Raw genomic sequence first — 21,133 nt, forward strand, 5'->3', positions numbered from 1 at the left:
GGACAAACTTTTCTGTCTTCACTTTTGCTGTACTTTTGCCTTAGACTGATGCGAGTGAAAAATTTGCAGTGTGACATCCAGCTGTTTTGTTTACTTCCCCTTGTGAAATCTGTCTACTTGTAAATAATAGATTCTTCTCAAAACTTACTATTGTACTTGTCCTAAACATATCAGGAATAACTTTGCCCACTACACCAACTGTCGTTGGAATTCTTCCGCAACCTACTTCAGCAAATAGGTGAAGTTGAAAAAACTGCAGTTATTGAATATGAAATTGCTCACTTAAGCGTTGTCTTTTGCTTTCATTGTGGACCTGTGACTATGGTGCATCTAAACACTTTGTTCTTTTTCATGGTGTTGTGTGTTAAAAGATCCTAGTTAATCCTGCAATAGAAGATCCATTTTTTGGCTTATGATTGTGTGGAAAGTCTTGTAGGAGCTTCTTTTTATATTAGAAGAATTGACCTTTTAAATTGCTTTTTTACTTTCTATCTTCTAAATTTAACTTTACTGAATTCCCCAAGTTCCATTTATTATGGGGATAGCATTTGTTAAACAAATTTACACCTGCAGAATCGTTTATCTTGTGGCAGTCACGAAAGTACAGTCACAAAATTTACCGAGGCAGAGTTATAGCAGGACTCCTTGTCTGCATTCGAAGAGAGAATTTGCCCAGAGAAAATTAGTCATATAAGTTTAAATTTAAAACTTTACAATCGTCTTCATAATTTATGAAATTGGAACATGTAAAAATATGTTAAATACATTCTATTACTTGAGCAACTTTGCTAGCTGATATTATGGGGAATGGATTACTGTGCAATGATAGTTTCCAATTCTCTGTTCCCACTCATTCAAGCTAAGTTACCTAGATTCTGCAATTTGACTGCCCACCCGTGTCGACACGACTCGGGTGCGGGTGTGGCTCGGATTTGCACCCGACTTGGGTCAACAAGAGTCAGGTGCGGCTGACCGCACCCGATCATTTTTGTCCATTTTGGACACGCACCCGACTCGCGTTTGACTGGAACCGGGTGCAGTCAAACCTCGTCAAGCCTATTTTTGTCCTTTTTGATATTTTTTATTTTAAAAATGTTTAATGTTAAAAGGAGGGTTTGACATTTTTTTCCATTTCTGTGTTCTGTCATGGTTTTGTTGTTTTTTGTTTACTTGTTTAATGTTTGTACTTTGTAAGCATGTTAATGCTTAATATGTTACCTTCATATATACACAATACATTACAACTTATGAGTATGTAATATATAATATTCATATATAATTTATCCATAAAGTGTGTAGTGTAGAGTGTATAGAGTCTATAGACTATAGTGTATAGTCTAAATTTCTTAATTCTTATATGTGTGTGTGTATATATATATATATATATATATATATATTAATAATAAATTAATAATAACAAATAAATATTCTCGCTGCACCGCTGCACCTAAAGTGCAGAAAACAACTTTTTCTAACAGAACACAGTATGCAACACAATCAGCAGAACTTATGGCGTAGAGTTCTGGTTACGTAGTTCTCAGCAAGCGCCATCAGGTATCAATGGTCCATATTCTTAAAGTGCCAATCACTGAATGCGATCTGATTCAAACTCTGGAGTGTGTGAACAAGTGTAGTAGTCTACTCTATCTTTTAACTTAAGATTTGTTGCTAAGGAACCATGTAATGAACAAGTAATGTTTTCATGTTGAGAAGAAATCAAAACTAGAATTAGTTCAACACTTCAACTGTTAAATTTCACCTGGTTTGGATTGAAGAACTGCTTGAATTTCACTTGGCTGATACAAATAAATCTGGTGGATGAGATCCAAAAGAACAAGGGCAATTATATATGCATTACAACATCATGGAAGTACATATTTAATCTGCAACTACACATATATGTTATATGATATGGGTGCGGAGAATTTCAAAAGGTTGGGTGTAGGAACATGTGCAACCACACGTGTGGATGTATCTGTGCACGTGGTATATGCATATGTTTGTATTTGCATGCATATGTCCTTATATATATGTATTTCTGTCTGTCTGTCTATGTGTGTATACACTCATTGTACACACACTATAAAGTTCTTGACTTGGTTGATTTATTGAACTTGTCTTGGGCAGGCAGGAATTTTTACGTTGTCTTGAATTGCCCACTTGTCACAGCCTAGTGACCTGTATTTTGTTCAATATCACTGTCTCATTCGCTCTTTTCTCTATGTTTATACCTTATTGTTACTTTTCTCCTTCACAGGCTGTTATTGGTCGGTCACCTGTGATTCCTTTATTAGTTGCATTTGTGTAGTATATGGATTTTGTCCTCGAATATCACTCAATTTTTTAATAACTAAGTGCACAGTTTTATAAAAAAATTGGCTGTGAATTGTTTCCAGTCGTGGTATTTCAAATTCGATCATTACTGATATGTTTCTCAAGTTAACCAGTTGTCTGACGAAATTTTCGAATGGACAACCCCTTGACACTGAAGTATACCTTTCTGCACCAAAGGGAACAAATTATCATCCTTTTATTTGTGTCAAGGCTTTGTTTATTTATTTACTTATTTTTTTAAGGCATGCACACTTTTCTTTCAAGTGGGATCTTCTAATGGTGATTTTGTGGTTAAAGTAAGCTCCTCTTGCATATATCTTGAGATTCTTTACATATTCAGGATCTTAAATTTCTATTGGAAAAGAAAGTCTGCCCTTGCTTGACGTTTGAAAATGCTGTGCAGTTATTCTTTCCATTATTTTCATTCTGTAAGCAACTTTATTTGCAGGGTACTTATTGCATATGAGAGTGGTCTCATTATTCTGTGGGATACTAGGGAAGATAACAATGTTTTTATTAGAAACAGCACAGATATTCAACTGAAAGATGGAGAGGGTAGTAATTCATCGATTGTTGTTGGAGATAATGATCTTTCTTCAGAGACTCATCAAGAGGAGAAAGAGATATGCTCTCTATGTTGGGCATCTGCAGATGGTTCCATTCTTGCTGTTGGTTATATAGATGGAGATATTCTATTGTGGAATATTTCCTCTTTATCTACTAGAAAAAGGCAGCAACATGTCTCATCTGCTGATGTAGCTAAATTGCAATTATCTTCAGCAGAAAGAAGGCTTCCTGTCATTGTCTTGCATTGGCGTGCTTGTGGTAATGTCAATCGTAATCATGGTGGACAGTTATTTATTTATGGGGGCGATGAAATAGGATCTGAAGAAGTTTTAACGGTTTGTTATTCTCATTCTTCTGAATATTGTTTGTCTCGTTTTTGGAATATTCTGGCTTTCTACTTCATACTTCATAGTACCCAAATACTTGCACTATATTAACTGAATTAGTTGTTCAGTCTCCGTGGTTCTACATAGTATTTTATTCCTTTTCTTTTTAAATACTTATAAGGCATTTCTTTTTGCTTCCAATTCCTGCATAACTGCTTATAAAGGAGACATTTATTATGCACTTTGGAACCTTTACTAGAACCCAGTAAGAGCCGATGCTAATTGCATGCATGTTCTAGCCCCGTTGAGTTTGTCTGGTTGCAGGTTATGATTCTGTTCTTAGTAGGATTAGATAGAAAATCTTGGCCTTTTCTGCTTTTCTTCTTTTTTTTGGTGAGTGCCTGTGACCATGGAAAACAGATGTAAATGTTCTTTCCATCCGTGGAAAACAGCTGTAAATGTTCTTTTCATGCAATAAAAAAATTAAATAACAAACTAAAGTTCCTTGTAGTAAGATCTTAGAATGCAGTGACTCTCAAGTGGGTTAACTCAGGACTCTCTGCGTCAGCTTGGTGATGCTCCTTGTTTGACAGCTTAATTTTCATTGTGTAAAACATCAAAAATTTTATAGAATGTATATGCATATATTTGTACACATTATATACACCCCATTGTTAATATAACTTTTTGTCATTAATTGTGGGGAATGGGATCAACTAGTCCCATTTTGGACTGGTTTTTTCCAACCCTTCTTTTTTCTTTCATTCACTTACCTTTTATCTTCTCCCACTGTTCGTCGTTTTTCCATTTCACAAACATCCTTTTCCTCCCTAGCATTGGTGGATACTAGGGAGGAAAAGTGACTTGAAAATCAGTCTCATTCTGGAACTGCTTTTACTTATTTCCCATATATTTTTATGTGTGTGTGTGTGTGTGTAAGTATGTATGTATGTATCTCAGACCACATAGGTCAGGGACAATAACCAGACCTCCTGAATTCTTGTTAAAAAATATTTTAAACATAATTTGAATATTCTAGAATGTTTATAAATACTATTTCAACATAAAACATGTTATATATATGTGTGTGTGTGTGTGTGTGTGTGTAAGACATATGTGTGCACGTGTAAAAGTTATGATCCTTGAGCCATCTGCAAGTATTTGCACCATTATTTGCTTGATAGTTCACACAGAATCATGAAGATGTGCTTTCACTTGAATCAATGGAGATGCTTGTAGTAGTCCTGTAAATTTGTAATGTATCATGGGTCGTGTTACAATACATAACTTAACTATTGGGTTTACTGATATGATGCTGTACACTCCTGAAAACTTGCTTTAGCAGTGTAAATATATTTTATGATATTTTATATTATATTAAGGAATGTATCTAACTTTGAACCTGATCTATATGGGTTACGTTAAACATTTTACAAACTGGCTTGTATATTTTAAAGGAATTAAAAGGTATTGTGATTCCATATAATTAATGTAGACAGTTTGGAGAAATTAAAATTGGCAATCCAATAAATGTGTTTAATCCAAAGCCAAAGGAAGAGCCTAGGATTAAACTTTGAAGAGCTTTGCTCTTTGATCTTTGTACAAGTTGCTCTTTCATAATTCTTTAAGGTTTTGATATAAATCTGACTGCTCAAAACCACCATCACTCAAAGATCTAGCTAGCACATAGGTGATATTAGTCATCCTAGGCAGAATCAATAAAAGTTTTAAGTTAAACATTGTAATGTAATGTTAATTTAAATGATTAAGACAACTAAAGAACCCATGTCATCAATTATAGATTCAAGGTTTGGACATAGGTGTAGCTTTTAACGACAGCTTAAAGAATAGAGGGATATGGAGATTGGAGAAAGAATCAAATGATAATCGCTCAGTAAATCCTGGAATTATCTGTTGGGGGATCTTCAGAAATGAGCAAAAAGGGAGGCGGGGGCTGGGGAGGAGGGGGGAGGAGAATGGCTACAGAAAGTTGTTGTGCACTAAAGTATGTGCCATGGTATTTGGTTGACTGTTACCAGCCATCTGATCCATAGTATGGCTAAGAATGTGTATCCCCCACTCAGATTTTACCATTTATTTCATTTTTCTTGGAGCCTGGTTGGTACATGGCCTTTCAGTGCCCATTGTGGCTCTGCTACTGATGAGAATCAAGAATAACTACTGGTGGTAGAAGTTGTGAAAATATGTTGTTTTCTATTTTTTTAAATACATATCCATGTGACCTTTGGGTGGTTAGCCTGCTGATGCATTCTCCATTAGTAAATTTCCAAGATTTGTCACTGAAGTTCCTTATGTTTCAGGTTTTGAGCCTTGAATGGTCTTCAGGATTGGATAGTCTAAGATGCATCTCTCGTACAGATCTTAAACTTCATGGATCTTTTGCCGACATGATCTTACTCCCAGCTTTAGGTTCAGTGGATAAACGCAATGGTGCATCTCTTTTTGTGTTGACAAATCCCGGGCAGTTGCATACATATGATGATTCAAGCTTATCCATGTTATCATCTCTGAAGGAAGGGGCACCTACAATCTGTGGAGAACCATTTCCAGGGTTAATACCTTTGATTGATCCATCCATTTCTGTGGCAAAGATATTTTCGCTACCTAAAGGAGGGAAATTGTCTGAAGTGTTTGCTAAGGTATAAAATATTTGGTGAAGATAAAAATGATGCCATTCACCAAAAACATTTTTTTTTTTCTTTGGCTAGTATAATTGTGATAGGTCCATTTTACTTATGCAGGTTGCACAAACTCGAAAAACAGAACAAGCATCTCTCCTCCAGAAATCTGTTAGAAAGTGGCCCTTAACTGGTGGTGTTCCCAGTCCATTGTCCTTTGATGGTACTTTCAGAGTTGAACGTGTGTACATATTGGGGTACCAGGATGGTTCTGTACGAGTGTGGGATGCTACATTACCATCATTGTCTCTTATTTTTGTCATAGGAGGGGAGGTAAAGTTCCTGTTAGCTCCATGAAGTTTCATAATTCTTGTCAAATAACTGAGTACAGGTATATTTTACACCTGTGTAAGAATGACCACATCAATCATGTAATCATCAGATGCCAGATGTCAAAATTTCTGATACAACTGCACCAGTATCTGCACTAGACCTTTGTTGCACTTCTGGGACTCTTGCAATTGGGAATCAGTCTGGATTGGTAAGTATAATGGTTCATGTTTTGATCTCCACATCATTTCAATAATGTATGGGCTTATCGTTTTTGTTCATCTCTATTTTTTTTCCCTGATGCAGATTAGAGTCTACAATCTCTTGGGAAGCTCTGGTGGCAACAGTTGTCACTTCGTCTCTGAAACAACAACTGAAGGTACCTTTCCAATAGTACCTTTCTGCATGCTCTTATGTTCTCTTTTGCTTAGGGGAGACATTGTTATATTCTTTTGTTTGGGGAGAAGAGAGAGAGGAGGGGGCGGGGGGGAGGGAGGGGACCGGGCTCAGTGTGCTGCCTGTCCCCACTCCCACCCTACATAAATTCTTTGGATTAGCCTCTGCTTGTTGTGGATTTGCTTGCACTTGTACAGGATGTTGGTCAGGCCATGATCTGGTCTGAGCTCTAGGCTTTAACTAGCCTGAACATCAAATAGTCCATACTATTGTTCTGTGAGGTCTATAGTCTTGCTTTTCCCTCTGAATGTTTTTTGAATGGCTTGACTGTTTCCTGCATAAGTTACATATTGTTGCGTACAATGTCCTGAGTGTCGTTTATGCATGCTTCAATATAGTAAAGCTGTCCCCAACCATTTTTTGGCAGTACACATTATGAAGTCAGAAAAAGATTACCAGTGTGTAGCACTGTTTTCTCTCCTTAAATCACCGATCCGTGTGCTTCAACTTTTATGTTCTGGAGGCCAACTTGCTATTGGATGTGAGGATGGTCAGGTAAGCGTTCAATTTACTAAAATATCTACCTTATTTGCCACTCCATTGTTTACAAAATTGCCTAATTGTTGGCAGATGTTCCTTGCAATGCTACATTGGAGCTGATTGTATTCTGGTTGCCTGTATGCAGGTATTGATGCTCAATGCGCACTCTTTCACTGTCATGTTTCATAGAGATCATGTAGGTAGCAGTAATGCTGCAGTTGTTTCAATGGAAATGAAATGTTTATATCCTATCAGCAGTGCAGTCAATAATTCAGATCCAACTTCTAAACCTTTAGAGCAGGACATGGCTGAGGGGCTGAACTATCTCTTTCTTGCTGATAGAGATGCCCATATAATTGCTCTTAATGCAGCAACTGGTGACATGATAAGTTCTCGACCTCTTCATCCTAAAAATAAATCCACTGCAATTTCTATGCATATTCTGGGTAAGCTTTTAATTTTCTGTTGAAAATTCATGAATCAGAAGTTGATATTCGTTCTTGTGTATTAGTTTCTTGTGAGTTAATCCATATGTGAGGTTCTTTCTAGTAAGCCATTGTATTTCAGTACAGGGAAAGTCATCAAAGCAATCGCCAGGTGAAGATATTGTAACAGATGGAGAACATCACATTCCTGTTGCTGATGATGGGGCATCATGTGCTCCTAAGAGTACATTGGATTCTCTTCTCTTGCTTTGCTGTGAGAAAGCATTGCGTGTCTACTCCTTAGAATCAGTTTTAGAGGTTTGTGGAAACTTCATCTGTTCACTTTTAATAGTTTGTCATTATGAGCGTGGGTGTTGATGGACTGGGTATGACCTAGTCACCGACTGTATCTGATCTTTATGAGATCCAGGTTTGGTAGTCCAAATAAGTATCCTGGTAGAAGCTGGTTAGTAGATGGGGCTGGGCATGACTTTATGAAGATTCATTCCAGAACCAGGTCTGGTCTGGGTTGTTTAAGATTCACAAATTTTTTCAGCACGAAAGGAACTTATATTTAATGGATTTTGGTTTATTCTCTGAATTGGACTTGGTTGGTTACTACTACATTCTATGTTTTTTCTCAGATCTGCATTTGTCAAATTAATGGAGGTCCAACCTATTGATGACTCCTTATATGAGCTTCAATTTTTGCAGTGCCAATAGGATCCATCCAAGAAGTTATTCCTTATTTTGCATTTTCTGATTTTCATTCATTCAGGGTGAAAGTAAGTGGATTCATAAAGTAGATCTGGAAAAACCTTGTTGTTGGTCAGCAACTTTTATGAAGGACGAGAACACTATTGGTGTGGTTCTACTCTATCAGACTGGACTGCTCGAGATAAGGCACTTGCTCCCCTGTATCTTGTTTGTGTTTTGGTCTTGGACTTAGTGATGTAGGAAACATTTATTAAAAGATGAGATCAATTGTGGTGCCTGAAATTGCAGATCCTTCCCAGGCTTGGAGCTGATTGCTGGAAGCTCCTTATTGTCTATCTTACGTTGGAATTTGAATGCTAATATGGCCAAAACAATTTGTTCTGATGACAATGGGCACATCGCGTTGGTGAGCATATCAGTCTTTTGTTTTGTATCTCAGTTAACATTGGCTGGAGATAATTTTCGTCCATGATTGTCTTCTTGGTGCTATCATGCTTCACTTTCCTTCATTTTGTGGGCTTGGAATTATCTTGATGTCTTAGTCCTTTAATCTCCTTCATCAAATAAAATATACTGTATCATTTTGAATTGCTGCTCAGCTTGATAACTGCGCTGCTGTAACTCTGTGTGCACCCATATCTGGCATGTACTTTGTACAGGCTAGACGCTTTGTGTTGAGAGCAAATATAGTGAAGTGCTACATATGTGTTATTGGCTCTATCAGCGTTAACATAGGAGGTTCTTTTTAAGTATTTTATATTGTTGTCTGTACTGAATCTGTAATTTTTCTGACATCCGCTAAACTTTATTAACAAGGGGATGAGGGTTAAGGAAAGTTGAATCCTCTCTTTCCCCTCAAACTTGTCTCAACATGGTATCAGAGCAATCCTTCCTAGGACTGTCTGATGCCAACAAGTTTGAGCTTTCTATCGTTCTTTTTTCTTATTCTCCTTCCCTTCTTCTTCTTCCTCACTCTTCTCTTCTTGTTTCTTTGTTTCTTCATTGACTTAAGTTGTGTGCTCTGAAGAGCATGTGGAGGCTGGTGGATTAGGGATCTAATTACCACTCAATTGAAAATGTGACTGCAACAGTCACTAAATAAACATGCAGCAGAAATAGGCACTAAGGCCAAGCAAAAAGATAATCTTTATTCAAATGAATAGAGAATTGCTGTACACCACAGCTCAATTTGTACAATGGCAGTTTAGATATTTATACAAGAGAAGAGAGGGACGAGTGGACTGAACTAGCCATTGGGCTAGTTCCAACGGCTCATAAAAGAGCTATGAGCTGTTGGGACTAGATCAAAAAGTAAAAATAAAAATAAAAATAAATATAGAAAGTAAAACCTAAAAAAGGCGTCCTATCAATAATACATTATTAACACATATATTAACCTATATTTTTATATGTATTGTTCATACATAAACATAAGTAATATATGCATACATATACCCTATTTCTTAACATCAATATCATGCAATAGTAATTATATACCCTAAATGAGTCGTTGGACCTATGTTTGTGCATTGCGGTAGAGTTTTTGGTCGTTGATATCTGGTGGAAGTCCTGTTCGAGTTATCAAGGTGGAGTTGCAGATCAGATCTGATACCATGCTGAAAAATACTTGTGGTGCTGGTTGTGTGTTGTTATAGAAGAATATTGCATTTGTTGATGATGAATCTGATGTCCCCGATCAGGTATACAATATACAATTGATCTTGAAGAGTCGCCCAATTGCTAGCTACTTTTCTTGTAAGGAGTAGTTGTTGTTGTTCTGAGATTTGATTTCCTATAAGAAGTCGACACTATGAAGAATTTATGTAGGTAAAATGTTGATGTCAGATTTGTAGTGGTTTTATTCCCTACCATGGACATTTTTTTCAAATGCTTTCAATTGTGGCATCAGATCAGAGTAGTTGTGGTTTGGATTGCAGCCTCTTTTTGGAGTCTTGGGTTAGTAACATGTGGCTGATGTCCATCTGAATCTGTCATTGGTGGATTAGCTATAGGGAGACGTGATTTTCACTTACATTTGATCTGAGTTTGACTTCTTTGGGCGACTAAGTGTTCTGTTGTTGGTGTCATTGGAATATGTAAATGCTGTTCATCATTTAGTGCTGGTGAGAATTTTCTTTATTCAAGTCAGAGTTATATCTTTCTGTTTTGGGTGTCCTTTTTTTCTTTTTGTTGACAATATTGGGTGCTGGTCTCCTAGATCAGACTTATAGCAGAGTGTGATTTCACATACATTTATGCTTGGCTGAGAGAGTTGCAGAGCTGTAGATAGATGGTTCAATGGACTATATTGCCCTCTTTTATACAGCCTTCCTGTTTATCCTTCCTTTTTTTTTTTCTGTTGAGCACTATGGTTGATAAACAACTTGAAGGAGATTCTAGGTTTGATATCACTGCAGATTATAAGGTGTTTGTGAACCCCTTCTCTTATGGGTCATTAGTTAAGTTAGATTACTCTAACTATGAAAGGTGGTCTTATATGTTTATGGTATCAATTGTTGGACATTGGAAAGATCACATTATTTCAGAAGAGGAACCAAAAGAAAAGGTAGGAAAGGATGCTACATGCAAAGAGCACAACAATGTTATCATGACCTAGATTATGAATAGTGTCCAGGCCCACATTGAAGATGGCTTTGTCTATCATGGCTAAGTAGATGTGGCAATTTTTATTAGGATGCATACTCACATGATAAGGATGTGAGCAGGATTTTACTGGTAAAGCAAGAGATTTTTCTGCCTCAGCAGAGAGACTAGAGTTTGGTTCAGTATATTTCGTTTCTGTTATGTCTGCATATGAGAGGTAGAATTTTGTTCGTCTATCGTGCAAGAAATGCCATCAAACTCATCAAGAGCAGACTATGGTGATGAGATTCTTATCTTGATTATCTCTTGAGCACTCAGTTGCTAAGGTGCAAGCGCTAACTGGTAATCGGCTCAGTCGCCTTGTTGTTATTGTCTCAGGCATCTAGTGACTTCCCTTCTTCTACCTTGGTAGTCATAGGAGGTCAAGGCCATGGATCTCCCATGCCCAATTGTGCAAAGAGGTCATCTCAAGGATAGGTGATGCAGGGCAGGACTAGACCCGTCACTCTCCTGGGTCCAGTTCTGCGCTTCAGGTTCCACCTTCAGGCATCAGTGTAATTCATGAACCTTCAACCGTGGGATCCCCTGTGGACCCAGAGCACACACGAGAAGAGGTGCCTCTGCGTAGATACTCGAGGCAGACCAGGGGTTGAATTTAAGCCTGGGCGCCGAGCCAGGAAAAACCTGACCCTGGCCCGATAGGCCGGCCCGGCCCGTTCCGACTCCCGCCCTCCGTCCCCCTCCTGCTCTCCCTCTCCCTCATCCTCTCCGCTCCCGCTCTCCCTCTCCCTTCCCGTCTCCCTCTCCGCTCCCCCTCTCCCTCCTCCTCCGTCTCCCTCGCCGCTCCCCCTCCTCCTTTGTCTTCCTCGCTGCTCCCCCTCCTTCTGCCGGCGACGGGAGGGCGGGGGAAAGGGGGTCTGGAGGGTGGGGGGACGGCGACGGGAGGGCGCGGGGAAAGGGGGTCGGGATGGGGAAAGGGGGTCGAGAGGGCGCCAGGGCGGGGGTAAAGGTGGTCGAGGAGGGGGGGGGGCGGGCCGAGACCCGGGCTATCGGGCCAGGCCGAGACCCGGGCTATCGGGCCGGGCCCGTGCCGGGTTGAGTGGCCCGACGGGCCGGCCCGCCTCGGCCCGATGCCCAGGCCTAGTTGAATTGTAATTTTGAGTTACATATGTTATTTTGTGATTCACTTTGTACGTATGTTCATGTGATATCTATGTGGGTCTGTTTGGGTTGAGCACTTGTACAGGACCTGACCCGTTGCTACTCTCGCCCCTATAAATGGGCGACGATTCTATTTTGTATACACTTGATGTCGAATGAAGTTAAAAGTTACTTTTGTTTTATATTGTCTTGTTGTCTTCTAGTGTAAGTACTTTAGTTTTAAAGTTTCGTTCATCTGCAAGTTAGTTTTCACTTTTCATCAATAGGTGTTGGGACAAACATGATCATCCATCCTCTTCGTCAACTCCTTCTACCAAGGTAGTAGCTCAGGCTACATCTCCCATTGTAGTTGCATCTACTACTATAATTGCATCTCCTACTAGAGTGCCTGCTCAGTCTTCATCTGTGTCTGCATAATCCTTCATGTTTCATGTCAGCCTTGCTAAGTACGAGCAGTTCCTAGTCTAGCTAGCTGCATCTGTCCACTGCAGTAAGTGACATGGCTTGTTCTGCATGTACCATGATAGAGAATAAAGGTATTGGATGGTTTGTTGATTCAGCCCATTCGGGAGCTTCTCGACACTTTTGTAGAGAATCTTGTAGTTTTTCTACCTTGCATCCTTCTCTTCTCTGTCTGCATATGAAGCTTGCTGATGGGAGATTGTCACCCATCATGGTGAAGGAAATGTTCACTTATCCTCTACTTTACATATTCAGAGGGTTTTGCATGCCCTGGAGTTCCCCAAAAATCTCCCATGTGAGCCACCTACCAAAGACTCAAATTGCTGAGTTATTTTTTACCACGGGAATTTACTATCTACTATACAAGTTGGAGTAGTAGCTTCTTTTGTTGAGTCAAACTCTAATTCGTTCTATTGGCCCCTTTGGCTTGGTCATCCTTCTTTTCACAATCTTCGTCGATTGATCGCTCAAATTCCTTCTTTGGCACTTTTTAGTGTGAAGCCTATCAACTTGGGAAACATAGTTGTAGTTCTTTTCTTTCAAGTCATAGTCTTTTTGAGCTTGTCCATTTTGATGTATGGGGACGTAGTCGGTCTCATTTCAAGCATTATCTTGCCATAGTTGATGATTGTTCTAGACTCTAGAGTGTCTTGTTTTTTTTTTTCCTTTTTTTTGTTAAAAGAGAGGTCCGGAGTCTTTTTTTCTCAATTGTTTGTGCTTGAAATAAAAACTCAATGTGGTTCCACTATTAAATATCTTTGCACTAACAATGCTTTAAAATTTAATTACATAATTACTATAATTCTACAAAGGTCATGGTGTCTGTCCTTAATTCACTTGTACCCATGCTTCCTAGCATAATGGAGTTGCCAAAAGAAAGCATAGATATCTCTTAAAATGTTGCACGTTCTCTTATACTCCAAACCAATATGCCAACATCCTTTTGGGGAGATGCTATCTTCTCTACCTGCTACTTCATTAATCGGATGCCTTCTTCTACTATTGAGGAAAAAATTCCTATTCAGTTACTTTATCCTAATTGCCCTCTGTTTCATTTGTCCTGAAAAGTTTTTGGTTGTGTTTATTTTGTTCATATCCTTAGTCGTAACAAGGACAAACTGTTTGCACAAGCAAGTCAAGTGTATATTTTTGGAGTACCCAAAAAACCAAAAGGGATATACATGCTTTGATCTTATTAAATGATAAGAGTATATCAGTACAGATGTTACCTTTTTTGAGTCATCTCTTTATTTCTCAAGTCCACATACTGAGGTGAGGTGCTATCTTCTCTTCTATTGCCTACCTCTCCTACTCCATTAGAGTCTGTCCCTTGTGCTCTTACTCCGAAGCCTTCTGCTTGCATCCATGATACTTCATTGGTGTATACTCAACAACATACATCCCCCCATGGCTCTCCATCGACTCCATCTTAAGAGGTAAGCATACTTGATGGGACTAACAATTCTAATGTTGAACCAGATAGTATTGTAGATTGTCCTGAACCCTATGTCACATGGGTGCGAGTGCTGGTGTGGAATGCGGCAAGTTCCCAAAAAAAAAAAAATGGGTGCGGGTGCGGCGAGAATATATAAATATATATGTATACATATGTATGACTACATACATATGTAACTTGTTATATGTAATTTTATTTGTCTATATTTTTAAACTTTTTTTTATCAAGGTTACCTTAATCTCATACAAAACTCAAAGTTCTATTAAATAAAATAAAGGGGGAGAGAGAGAAGAGGGAAAAAAGAAGAGGTGCCATGTCGGGCCGCACCCGCACCCACACCGCATCGGTCCGTGTGTGTGACTTAGCCTAAAATGGGAGATGACTTACCTATTTCTCTTAGAAAGGGGAAGCGCCAATGTATTCTTCATTTTATTTCCAAGTTTGTGTCCATAGACAGACTTGGAGAAAGCATGCAACGCTTCATGTCTGCTTTGTATGCAACTCCTACTCTATCAGCCATCAATAGACTTCACTGGATCCTAAGTGGAGGCAAGCCATGCAGGACAAAATGGATTCTCTAATGCCTTGGGGTATGTGGGAACTTGTAGATCCTTTTACAAATAGTGAAACTGTTGGTTCAAAGTGGGTATTTATGATCAAGTATCACCCAGATGGTTCAGTGGGGAGGTACAAGACGCAACCAAAAGATACACACTAGCATGTGAAGTAGACTTTTTTGAAACCTTTTCTCCTGTCAGGCTTGGCATAATTAGATTAGCTACTTTTATTGCAGAACATTTTGGGTGGAATATGTCGCAACTCGATGTTAAGGATGCCTTTTTATATGGTGACCTGTCACAGGCAGTGTACATGCAATGACCACTGGATTTGAGAAACAAGGGGAGTGTGGAAAGGTATGCAAGTTAAAAAGATAATTTATGGTTTGAAGCAAAGCCTACTTGTCTGGTTTCATGAATTATGTGAAGTAACGTTAAGAATATGGATTCCAAAGATCTCCTTCAGATCACTCCTTATTCATAAAAAGGAGGTCTAAAGGTATAGGTTACATTATGTTGATGATATCATCTTGACTGGTGACAATGAGCAGTAAATCTCCAACACCAAGAAGCTTATACCAATGCAGACTATTTCAAAAGGAATCATCTTTAGATGTAGAAGCATATAATGTTGCAGACTATGTAGGGTCGATTGACAATATAAAGTCTCCTTCTGGTTTCTATGTGTTTGTTGGTGGAAATCTAATTTTGTGGGCGAGCAAGAAGTTGAGTGTTGTGTTCAGATCTAGCACAGAGTCAGAATATATAGTTATGGCTCACAATTGCCGAAATAATTTGGATAAATCTATGCTTATCAATCTAGGAGTTCAGGTGAAGGTTCTTATGAAGATGAGATGTGACAACAAGGCAGCTACCTATATTGCCAACAATCTAGTTTTTCATAGAGTGTCAACCATATAGAAGTCGATTGTTACTATACTAGTGACATGGTCCAAGCAGGATTTATGTTCTCTACTCATGTGTCTTTAGAAGATCAAGTTGTTGGCGTGTTTACCAAGCCTCTTCCTAGTGTTGATTTTGCAAGATGTTGTAACATTGAGCATGATTGACATCTGTGCTTCAGCTTGAGGGGGAGAGTTGAGAGTAAACATAGTGAATGGGTTTTTGGTAAATATGTTAGTGTTATAGGTTTATTAGTGTTAGCATAGGAGGTTTTTTTTAAGTATTTTATTTCTTGGACTGAATCTGTAATTTTTCTGTTGCTCCCGGATACTTATTAATAAGGAGGTTATGTTTAATGAAAGTTGAATCGTCTCTTTCCTCTCAAACTTGTCTCAACACTTTGAGCGTGAGAAAAGGAGTGAAAATTCTCAACTTTTGGCATTTTTTTCTCACCCTCTTCTAACTCTGTCTACTAAATAGTTGTTCTTTTTTATCTTTATTTCTTAGCTTCTGCAAACATTCTCCATAGTTGTAACTTTCACAAGTTATCTAGTAAGGTATTTGAACTCTAGAGAAATAAGGTCCCAGACCATCTTCCACAAAATGTATGGTAAGAGGTAGGATTGGGTTGCTTGTCCATTGCAGGTAAGGAAGCCCAAAGGTTTGGCATTTCTGGCTGGTAATATGTGGTTGAGGACTTAATGTTAAACTTTGAGGCTTCTTTTGGACTGCATAGTAGAGTATTGAAGAACAACTGTTGTGATGCAAGGAATGTTGAAAATAAGGTGATAAGTGGAAGATTGTTCAGAACTATAACAAGCTTTATGGATGTGGTCTAGTTAGGGGAAGATGGAGTGGGTCCAGAACTCTTTGGGATTGTGCAGAACAGTGGTTGAAGGCATTGTCAAGTAAAACGAAAAGGTTGGACTCGTGCATGGATTGGAACACAGTTTTGATCAAGTTGAATATGAACCTCGTGCATGGATTGGAACACATAGTTCTTGACTATGAATCAATAATGGTTAATTCTCCTTAGAGATGGACTCCCCTGTGTGTAGAAACTCTTTGTATATTGTCATTGAGGGGAAATAGAAGGAAACTGAGAAAAAAAAAAGTACTAAAGTGAATGGAAATAATTAAACCCCTGCTGGAGACCAAATATTCTACTATTCTACATCATATGACAAGAGGCCACATAACATAACACGAGGAGGATGCCCTTTGTTATGAGTGTGGTGCATGGCATATACAACTGTGTTTTCCCATAATGATTAAAATGAAAATCACTAATTATTTTACTTTTGTTATTTTGCTTGTTTCCCTTTCTTTCTTATGCAACAACTATTTTCTTTTTCTTAAATCCCAGATCTTATAAGTTAGCAAAATTGAGATGATTTTAAAGCCCTTGTAAAGTTTGTGATACAAATATAAAAGCATGTTTAATTGAGGGGTACTATCTCTCTCTCTATCTCTCTTTTCTCTCTCCCTCTGTTTTTGAAATATGACTTGGATTTGACCTTTTACACCCATTGGTGTGAAGTTATTAGACAATGCTTTTGCATGTTCAGAGTGTAATGCATGTTAATTGTTGCTTTCTTTTGTCATGTCCTCCTGTGATGTTTGTAATTTTTGGCAATGATTTTCTTATATTTGAGTTCCTGATTTTTTTTTATTTCTTTGTGGCAACTAGAACAATAGCAGCGAATTAGCATTCATTTCTATTTTGTCTGGCGAGAATGATTTCAGGTATCTTTCCATTACCATTCATTTTCATTTTTCTTGCTAAAATGATTTTGGTTATTTAACTTTTTCCTTTTGCAGAGTCTGCAGTGTTCTAGTTGTTGGTCTGAAGAAGTAATCTGGAAATATGCTTTCGTGGATTTTAAATTTTAGTGCATTGCTCATGCAGGATCCCTGATTCTTTGGCATGCCTTCATGATAAAGTCCTTGCAGTTGCAGCTGATGCAGCCATGAACATGGCTTCATATCAAGTGAAAAAACAAGTGAATAGACTTATTCTTGTGTTGTATATATTGATGTTTGGAAGTTCCTTTAGTGGTTTGACTTTTTTATTTTTCCCCCTTCTGCAGGATCCTTCTCCAGGGATTATTGGCAACATCATGAAAGGTTTCAAAGGTGGCCCTGTTCGGAATACCGTAGACAATAATAAAGACCTTTCAAGAGCTACTTTTGTCGAAGAGCTGGGACACATTTTTTCCAAGAATCCATTCCATGATTCTTCAAAAAGAGCCATGTGCCAGCAGGATGATGTGGAACTTAGTATTGGTATGGATCATCCTGAAAATTCATGGCATGCACTGGCTTTCAGTTTCAGTATGTCATGAAAATTAACTATCTGATTGTTTTTTGTTGTTAGATGACATTGAAATCGATGACATTGTACCAATTTCATCATCTTCAACTGCCAGCAGCACCTTAGGCTCCACCAGCAAGCAGAATAGAACAGGTTGTTGCAGTCTTCTTCTGATGTCTCATTTGTTTATCCAGTTGATTGATGTATGTTTTACTACAGATGAGGAGTTTGAGAGGGAAAAGTTACTGGGTGGAAAAGCAGCAGCTGAGAAGCCTAGAATGAGAAGACCTGAAGAAATCATTGCCCAATACAGAAAAGCGGGGGTAAGTTGCAATAATTTTTCACATTTTGTGTTTTACACTCAAAATCACACGTATTGTTCCTCAGGATGCTTCTGGAGCAGCAAAACAGGCAAGAGATAAGCTCGTAGAACGTCAAGAAAAGCTTGAGGTACTGACCTTCCATTATTGTTTGCAGGGGACTGACTGTTGCCAATCTCATATATATGCAATTGATTTATTTCCTTGGTTCTTTACTAGCACCACTCCGAATTTAAGGATGAGCTCTAATGTATGTATGCATATATGCTTTTATATGTACTGTCATATATCTTAAACTCATAGTAGTTTGATGTATGATTTGTATATATAAATATATGTATGTATGTATGTATGTATGTATGTATGTATAGGCTTTTATGTATGTATTTTCTTTTTATTCTTCTTGTATTTTTCTGTATATCCTTTTATGTTTCTTTTTTTATCAAAGGTAACTAGCTGTTCGCTTTCTCCCAACGGCTAGAAATCTGGCCGTTGGAGCTGCCCAACAGCTAGCTTCTTTTCTCCTTCTTCCTTGCTTTCTTCTATAAGGGACCTGGGTCCCTTGCTTAGTATGGGCTTTAAGGCCTGATTTTGTACTTCATTTGAGATTAATTAGAAGTGTTACACCTCTAGTTTGAGGTTTCTCATTGTGTGATTTGTTGGAGTGGCTGGTATCTTCAGAGTGTGACTCTTAAATTGTTTCTATTCTCAAGTTAAGGCCTGCTTTACAATTATTGACATTGTTTTTTTCATTTTATTTGAGTTTCTTACTCAACAATGAAGCTTTCTTCTAGTTTCTGTCCTCTGCTTTTACTAGCACCACTCTTTTCAGCTACTCGTGCCTGTACATGCTAAGAATCTGTTATTTCTTCTTCCTCTCAAAATTGTGAACTATTTCCTTTAGTCTATCCTCTTGCAGTATTATACCTATAAATGCTATATTTCGTCTGCATCTCAAAATCTGGGTTAGTGCATCACACTTTGAGTTGTAATGATATCAAACTAGAAATACAACGTTTTGTTCGAAAGGTGAAATCATTGTCACAAAATATTGTTCTGGAGAAAGTATCAGTGAGGTTTTTCTCGTGTGTTTTTCAGCAAAGTTAAAAAAAATCGGGAAAAAATCTCAGCATATTTAAAAAAATAAAAAAATCATAAAATAAAAAAAATAAAATAAATGAAAACTAATAATTGCAAAGAAAGTGAAAAAATATCTTGAAATATTTATTTCTGCTGAAATTTTTAAAATCTTACGAAATTTTCCCAATATTTTGGTTGTACTTTTCTTCTCATAAATATCGCAAGATTTTTGAAGATCTCGCAAAAATCTGTGACTCTGGATGAAAGTGAGGTTCATGGTTAACCTCCTTTATGTAGCGGCCCATACACTGGTTTACATGGAATCCATTCGCTGGAACTCAAATAGGCTTGTGTCAAATGAATAAACCGAGCTAGAGTAGACAAGCTAAGCTCCAAAAGAGCTGTCCCAGACTTGATTAACCTGAAGTTGGCTGGCCTACGTTTGAATATTGTCATATATGAGCACCATGACCAGTTCATGTTGCTCGATGGGTTGATCGATGGTGTCTACTTTTATAAGAAAAAAGGGTCAAGAATTCAATTGCTGTTATAGCCATGTCATATGTAACATTAAAAATATTTATGTTCTGGCTTAACTTGGACCCAGCAAAGCAAAAGTTGAGCTTGGGTGAGCAGCTTCTGCTTGACCAACCCGATCTTGGATTGAACACTGCTCGTGTGCATCCATAGGTCTGTACTGTTATACAGATCTAATGAAGTTATGGTCGTTTTTTTTCCGTTAGAGCGAAGTTTTCTTTTTTAACGTTATTAGACCCCTATCTTTCTGACAGCTTAGAGTAACAATGTAATAGCTCGTCCTTGAATTTAATTGAAGCTCTTATACACTCTTGTTATATGCTCTGTTGTTACTGGATACACATTTTATTTTTATGGCTGCCGCAATTTAGCATATGCCTTATGATAACTTCACATTGTGTTACCAGAGATTGGACAGGCGCACTGCTGAGCTGGAGAGTGGAGCTCAGAACTTTAAGTCAATGGCCGATGAACTTGTCAAGACACTGGAAGGCCGGAAATGGTGGCAGATATGAATGTATATTTTGTCAATCACAAATCCATGCATCTTTCTCTGCCACTGCGTGTACTTTCTACTTGCTCCAGATATTCTTCGTTGAATCTTCAACTGCAAAGTTGATGTATTTTGTGATATATTTTGAATGTTGTTCCATATGCTTCTTATTGTAAATGTTATCCTATGTAAAAGCTGCTATAATGTATTCAAGGAAAGAACCTTCTGGGAACATTATATTTTTCCACTGTATCAAGGTACTTACATTTGTTTTTTATTTTTAAAGAAATAAATCATATTGAACAGTAATGATCAATATAAGATGTAGAGCCATAGCATAACATCCATAGTAATCGAACTAAAAACATGCCATTTCATGCATCCCTAGCCGAACCAGCTACTTTGTACCCCCTTGAGGCTAGGATTTCCAATCTTCAAATTTTAGCATAATCTGATGATGGCTGCAGTAAATACTTTCATCTCTCTTTTTGTTCAGTTCAGGCGTACGCATAAGAACATGCATATGTAGGCTTCCAAATTTACATGATTAGTCGCCTCGGTTGCCGGTGACCATTTTCACTTCTATCTCCTTGCCTTAAACCCTTACAAATTCCGTTCTTTTTCTTTTCTTTTTTTTATGTTGATGAGTTTGATCTTAGCGGGGTGGTCCTTTCACTTCTACCCACTTGGTTAATGTGACGGAATTCGTATCTCCAAGCTACTGGAGGTCAAAATTTGGATTCAGATTAAAGAATCGGCTAAGGTAAGAAAATCATTAGCCAGTATTGCTGCACCATTAAGTCTATTCTTACTAGGTTCCTCTGTATGGGCTTTTCCATATCTAAACCCGTGAAAGGTGTCCTAAACTATCTGAATGAAATAAGGACCCATATCCAATCAAAACACTCGATTAAATGTAATAAACCCAAAGGCGTACCAAAGAAATCCAAAACTGAAAAAATGGTCTCAATA

General features: G+C 38.0%; 1 protein-coding gene across 4 annotated transcripts in view; it reads left to right on the forward strand.

The window, feature by feature from the left end:
- LOC116265743 (uncharacterized) overlaps positions 1-20,438 on the forward strand; it is a 35,361-nt gene extending 14,923 nt beyond the window's left edge. For 3 of the 4 annotated variants that reach the window (XM_031646598.2, XM_031646602.2, XM_031646603.2), the window contains 18 exons: positions 175-238; positions 2,783-3,236; positions 5,549-5,887; positions 5,990-6,199; positions 6,309-6,407; positions 6,503-6,575; positions 7,020-7,147; positions 7,278-7,578; positions 7,700-7,875; positions 8,336-8,460; positions 8,563-8,680; positions 17,108-17,163; positions 17,327-17,420; positions 17,508-17,703; positions 17,795-17,884; positions 17,951-18,054; positions 18,119-18,181; positions 20,076-20,438. In XM_031646598.2, the coding sequence (XP_031502458.1) occupies positions 175-238; positions 2,783-3,236; positions 5,549-5,887; positions 5,990-6,199; positions 6,309-6,407; positions 6,503-6,575; positions 7,020-7,147; positions 7,278-7,578; positions 7,700-7,875; positions 8,336-8,460; positions 8,563-8,680; positions 17,108-17,163; positions 17,327-17,420; positions 17,508-17,703; positions 17,795-17,884; positions 17,951-18,054; positions 18,119-18,181; positions 20,076-20,183 (2,798 nt within the window). In that variant the 3' untranslated portion in view covers positions 20,184-20,438. The remainder of the gene's footprint in view (positions 1-174; positions 239-2,782; positions 3,237-5,548; positions 5,888-5,989; positions 6,200-6,308; positions 6,408-6,502; positions 6,576-7,019; positions 7,148-7,277; positions 7,579-7,699; positions 7,876-8,335; positions 8,461-8,562; positions 8,681-17,107; positions 17,164-17,326; positions 17,421-17,507; positions 17,704-17,794; positions 17,885-17,950; positions 18,055-18,118; positions 18,182-20,075) is intronic. The other variant, XM_031646599.2, reaches the window with a different exon arrangement.
- Positions 20,439-21,133: the final 695 nt, after the last annotated feature.

Source organism: Nymphaea colorata, chromosome 12, assembly GCF_008831285.2.
Source record: "Nymphaea colorata isolate Beijing-Zhang1983 chromosome 12, ASM883128v2, whole genome shotgun sequence".
Lineage (NCBI taxonomy): Eukaryota > Viridiplantae > Streptophyta > Magnoliopsida > Nymphaeales > Nymphaeaceae > Nymphaea > Nymphaea colorata.